The sequence below is a fragment of the Mobula hypostoma genome, chromosome 9, assembly GCF_963921235.1.
Source record: "Mobula hypostoma chromosome 9, sMobHyp1.1, whole genome shotgun sequence".
In the NCBI taxonomy this organism is placed as follows: domain Eukaryota; kingdom Metazoa; phylum Chordata; class Chondrichthyes; order Myliobatiformes; family Myliobatidae; genus Mobula; species Mobula hypostoma.
The window spans coordinates 98,741,756-98,747,755 of record NC_086105.1 but is presented as its reverse complement, the minus strand read 5'-3'; the positions used below and the strand labels follow the sequence as shown (position 1 = coordinate 98,747,755).

The following is a 6,000-nucleotide window of genomic DNA, read 5'->3' as shown; positions in this document are numbered from 1 at the left end:
TTCCATGGGGAGGGTTTACAGATCCTTACAGAGAGCTGCGGAACTGAACTTCGAGCTGCCGTAGCTTTGTACTAACTGATACGTTACCACGGTGACCACTGTGAACGCGAGAACAGGAGAAGTGCCACCATCTCACACAAAGCAAAACTAACCACAGGAATAATGAGGTTTTGCTCCCAAATGCCCGCAATGTCGTTTACGCCCACTTTGACTGACAGGATATGGGGGCACCTTTACGAACACTCACAGCCCCTGGTGACCCTGTGAGTTCGGTCTTTGAGGCCAGTGTCAGGGCATCCCTCAGGAAGGTGAACACACAAGAAACATCTGGCCCAGATGGTGTATGGAACCGAGTACCGAAGACCTGGCTGGAGTGTTCACAGACATCTTCAACCTCTCGCTCCGGCAGAGTGTGGTACCCACTTGATCCAGGCAGGCTTCAAATGCCGAAGAAGAACGTGGTAATCTTCCTCAATGATTATCGTTAAATACACTTATATCCCCTGTAGTCATAACCGAAGGGCGGTAGTGGGGACGAGCTCCCACTGCTAAACAAATGCTCTTCATGGTGTGCATCTCAAACAACCTCTGACAACCAAGTCCAACTCCTGGCCTTCAGGTGGGGCACAGTTCTTATGCCCAGTGGAGCTGTTCTCACTGACAGGAGAAGGGGCAAAGGCGGGCCACTGGCGCCTTAAAACCAGTTGCTCCGGGCAGATGGGGCTCGTTAACCATGGATGGTAGCTCATCTAGGAGAGGGAAAACTCCGATTTCAAACCTCTGCTGCCTTGCCGCTATACCCACTCATGGGAAAGGCTTCGAGAGTAAACCCCGAGGAAAAATCCAGAGTTGGAGTCCCGAAGGCGGCTGACTGCTGTACCCAGCACCGGCACGGCAACTCCCGCAATACTGCTGGCACCAAACTGTATCAACTTTCATTTTCCCTTTGGACCTGTCATCAGCATGGAGAGGGGGGGGGTCCCACTGCATGGGCAACAGACGGATCTCCATATCAACTCTGCCCTGGCTTGCGCCCTGGAGAGGCCACTCCAGCTTACCGGAGGCGCAGAACCCATGGTCGACCACGACCGACAGAGGCCACACATCCCCTGCAATTAAGTGCTTTGAGAGGTTGGTCATGTAGTATATCAAATCCTGCCTAAGGAGTGACGTGAATCCACTCTAATATGCTGGCTGTCACACCAGGTCAACAGCAGATGCCATTTCAGTGACCCTTCACTCAGCCCTGTAACACATGGGCAATGAAGGTACATATGTCAGGAGGCTACTCATTGACCACAACTCAGCCATCAACATCTCAGTACTCATCACCAAGCTCAGAGACCTGGGCCTTGCTACCTCCTTGTGCAACTGGATCCTCTATTTCCTCACTTGCAGACCCCAGTCAGTTTGGATTGGCAACAGCATCTCTCCACAATAATGCGTTGTAAGGTAGACAAGAATGAGGTTTAGAAGGAACTGAGGAAAGCTGGAATGGGCATGAGAAGACTAAGCAAGTGGAGTTAAGGATAACTCCAAGGCATTTCGCACATACATGAAAAACAGGAAGATAACTAGAGTAAGGGTAGGACCATTCAGGCATAAAGTGGGAAACATGTGCCTGGAAGTGGAGGAGAGTCAGGAGGTCTGTAATGAATGATTTGCTTCAGTGTTCAGCAGTGAGAGGGACTTTGATGAGTTGGGGGGGGTTTAGCATAGATGAGACTAATTTACTGGAGTATGTCGAGGTTAACTTTTGAAAAGCACGAGGACAGATAAGTTTCCAGCGCCGAAAGGGATATTCGCCAGGTCATTACAGAAAGTGAGGAAAGAGAGAGCTTGGATATTATGCTATGGACATAAGACTCGTATATAATTCCAAGGATTAATCCTTGGAATTATATACGAGTCTTATGTCCATAGCAGCCGGCTGGTGGCATAGTGGCATCAGCGCCGGACTCCGGAGCGAAGGCTCCCGAGTTCGAATCCAGCCGGCTCCCTTGCACACTTTCCATCCGTGCTGGGTTGAGCGTTGAAATAGCAACCTCGTAAAAATAAGAAAGCCTGCTAAAAAAAATCACTGTCACGATGGCATCCCGATGACTCCACTCGGAGTTAAGGGCTTTCTTCTTCTTCTTCTCTTATGTCCGTGGTGGGCAAACTAACAGAGAGGATTCTTAGGACAGGTTTTACAAGCATTTGAAGAAGCAAAGTTTTATTAAAGATAGTCAAAATGACTTTGTGAGAAGCAGGTTGTGTCTCACGAGTATAAAGGACTTTACTGAGGAATCAACAAAAGACAATGTAGGTAGAGTGGTCGATGTGGAGTACATGAATTTTAGTAATGTGTCTGACAAGGTTTCCTATGGCAGACTCATCCAGATAGCCATAAGGCATGGGATCCTGAGAAACTTGGCTTGTAATTTGCCCCAGTAATACCGATGATACTGCAGGCATTAACCATGGTTTATAGTCAAAAGAAGTATGTAAATGTGCTTCAGTAGCCAGACAACAGGAATATACAATAGGATCTTGAACGGAATCAGTTCCTGCACACTTTTGTTGTGCAAATGTCATGATTAAGAAGTGCAAAAGACTTAATGTGTTTCACTCACAAAATTTATCACCAAATTAAAGCATTATTTTGATAAAATCATTACAGATGACACATCTATTTTTACAATTTAAGAAAAAAAACTAGGTGCAACGCAAGTTTCATAATAAAGAACAGTAAATGACCCAGCCCTAAAGGAAGCAAAATTGGCACATTAACCTCGGACTTAAAATTGGGGGCAGCAGTCTCATCTTGCGCATGCGCAGACCGTATTCCTGGCCGGGTCAAAAGCGGATCGCCGGAAGCAGCGATAGGCTGGTCCTCATCCTCAATGTCACTTGAGATAACCAATAGCTGTACAGTACTGAGAATCCGGAAGTGGCGCATGAAATGATACCCAATGCGAAGACTCCTAAATAAAGGGGTTGGACTGCCGGTAGGAAGGCGCTGGGGCCGAGACGCATTGTTGTGCTATGACGTAAGGAGTCGGAGACGGAAGATGGCGGAGTTAGCGGCTGCGGGCGGCGGGCAGTGAGCGGCGCCCAGGTCAGCGCCAGCTCTCGCAACCCGACCGCGGGTAGTGCCAGGCAACTGTATCTGGGCCGCACCGCGTCCATGGCGAGAACCAGCAGTCAGATGGTGAGTAGCGGCTCATTAGGACTCGGAGTCCGGATCGTACGGAGACCGCTGGGCCTCCCTAGCTATGGTTAGGAAAAGTCTGAGGGGAGGGTGAGGCCGACCAGGAGGTAGGTTAGAGCGGAGGAGGCCAAGGGGATAGGTTGAGGGGGCTAGGTGGTTCTGGGGAGGGAGGAGGGAAAGGGGTCGGGGGTGTCTGTTGGGTAGAGAGGCCGGGGGTGGGGGAGGACTGGCGGGTGAAGGGGCTGGGGATAGGGACTGGAGAGAAAGAGGATGTAATGGGTCGAGGGATGGAAAGAGGGTAGGTGGGCAGGGGAGAGGTAGAACAGTATAGTGTCAGAAAGACCCTGCAGCCTCAACGTTTGTGCTGACTATGAACCCAATTTCAATGAATTCCATCTGCTTGAATGTGGTCAATATCCCTGCATCTTTATCTGCCTCCTTAAATGCTCTTAAAGGTTGTAACTGTATGTGCTCCCACCACCAGCCTAGCACTGCTTTTCAGGCGTCCATCGTTGTTAGTGCAGCAAATCTGCCTTCCTCCCTGCCCCCGCACTAATGCAATCCCCTCTGCTGTTTATTTTCATTCTGAGGAAACAAGATGCCATCTACCCCATCTATGCCTCTGGTGATTTTGAATACTTTATCAATCTGCCCTGAACCTCTGAGGTGCCAGGATACATATAAAAAGACCATGTTTGTGTGATCTCTTCTTACTGATAGTACTTCGTAACCCAGTGAACATTCTGGTGAACCCCTTTTACATCCTCTTAAAAGTCCCACATCCTTCCTGTAGGTGACCAGAGCCGTACACAGTACTCCAAGTGTGGCCAAACCAAAGTTTGACGAAGAGTGGTATGACTTGATAAGTTTTATACAAGCTGGCACAACTGATTTTTTTTAAACTAATATGACATATGCTACCTTTAACACCTAATCAACTTGTGTTGCCTCTTCTAGGAGAATTAGGAACACATATCCCACCAGTTACCTTGTATTCCTCTGCATTTGGCCTCAGAATGCTGCGTCTCACACGTGTCCATCTTAAGCCCTGGTTTCTCTGTTCATATTACAGCTGATCGGCAACATTCTTCACTATCCAGAGCTTGACCACTTTGTGTCATCTGTAAGCTTCTAATCACCACACTTGCTTTTCTTTTTGTCCATTCCAATCACAAGTATAGAGGTCCCAGCAGAGATCTGGGTAGAAGGCACCGTGTGCCTTAAACATCTCGATCACTCTTCCATGAGGGACGTCATTGCAAGCTATAGTAAAGTCTGTATGAAGTCAACATTGACTGCCCTACTATCATCTAAGATCAAGTTTGAATGGGGGGGGGTACTGAGTAGGAGGTGGGATCAGAGGGGAAAGGTGGGATCTGGGTGGGAAGTCAGATTTAGAGAGGGTGGGGCGGGGGAGAGAGAAGACATCAGAAATAAAGGGGGCTGGGAGAGGGGAGAGATTGGATGGGGAAGGGTGGACAGAAGGGAGGGGAGATCAGAGGGAAGGGAGGGAGGGCCGGGAGGTAGTTGATATTGTGGGAAGGGGAAGATCAGGGGGAGAATGGGAGCTGGAAGGGAGATGAGGTTAGAAGGAAGGGGGGGCTGTGAGGGAGGGGGGAATTGGATGGGGAAGGGGGGGACAGAAGGGAGGGGAGATCAGAGGGAAGGGGGGGGTGGGCCAAGAGGTAGATGTTATTGGTGGGGAGGGAGATGAGATAGGAGGGAGGGGAGATCAGATGGGGAAGGGGTGAGGGGGGGAGATCGAGAGCTGGATAGGAAGGGTAAGGTGGTGGGGGGGGGAAAGCAGGGCCGGAGGGGAGATCAGGGGTGTGTGTGTGTCAGGAGGGGGCTGGGAGGGAGGGGGAAGGGGGTGTTGGGAGGGATCGGATGAGGAAATGGTCTGGGAGGGGTGGCCAGGTGGGTGGGATCGGATGGGGAAATGGTCCGGGAGGGGTGGCCAGGTGGGTGTGGATCGGATGAGGAAATGGTCCGGGAGGGGGTGGCCAGGTGGGTGGGGATCGGATGGGGAAATGGCCTGGGAGGGGTGGCCAGGTGGGTGTGGATCGGTTGGGGAAATGGTCCGGGAGGGATGGCCAGGTGGGTGGGGATCGGATGGGGAAGGGGCTGCCAGGAGAGATGGTGGAGTTTAGAGGGGGTGACGTCTGTGAGGAAGAGAAATGTCACAAGAGACAAGCTGCAGGTAGACCCTGCTGGGTTGGATCGGTAAGAAGGAATGGGGCAGTTTGAGATGGAGTTGGCAGGATGAGGTAGATTAGGAGTCAAGGGGTGAAGCTTTAAGGGTGGAGTCATATGAGCATGGGATAAAGGAGAACTGAGTTGAGGGCTGGCAGGTATGAAGATAGGAGGTGGAGGGAGAGGAAGGCAGGAGGCAGACACTTCTGAGGTGAGTGAAGTGATGACAGGAATTGTGAGACCAAAGGCCTGGAGCCATGAGATGGTGGGGGGCGGGGGTGTGAAGATGGAGTAGACACATTAGACTGAAGATGGGGAAGGGGGCTTGCAAGGTGCTGTTAGTGAGGAAGGCAGTGGTGATGGAATTGGAGAAAAGAGTGAAGTGTGGGGGGCAGTCAGAATGGAGTTGATGGTGACCAAAGTTGGGTGTCTGGTTAATGACCCTGGCATGAACCCTGGTGAGTATTTGGGATGGGTCACTGGCTGTTGAAGAGTGTGTGGATGCAGAATGAAGCAAGAGGGGGTTTAGTTTTGTATCTGGTGTAATGTTTGAGGTGATGGGACCAGTGGGACTAGTGAGCGGGAAGGAGATTTGTACGTGGAGAGAGAAGGGG

At 50.6% G+C, this 6,000-nt stretch overlaps 1 protein-coding gene across 2 annotated transcripts in view; it reads left to right on the top strand.

Annotated features, from left to right (window-relative positions):
* The first annotated feature begins 3,001 nt into the window (after positions 1 to 3,001).
* LOC134351886 (3-phosphoinositide-dependent protein kinase 1-like) overlaps positions 3,002 to 6,000 on the top strand; it is an 85,743-nt gene continuing 82,744 nt past the window's right edge. For both annotated transcript variants that reach the window (XM_063058740.1, XM_063058741.1), the window contains exon 1: positions 3,002 to 3,193. In XM_063058740.1, the coding sequence (XP_062914810.1) occupies positions 3,170 to 3,193 (24 nt within the window). In that variant the 5' untranslated portion in view covers positions 3,002 to 3,169. The remainder of the gene's footprint in view (positions 3,194 to 6,000) is intronic.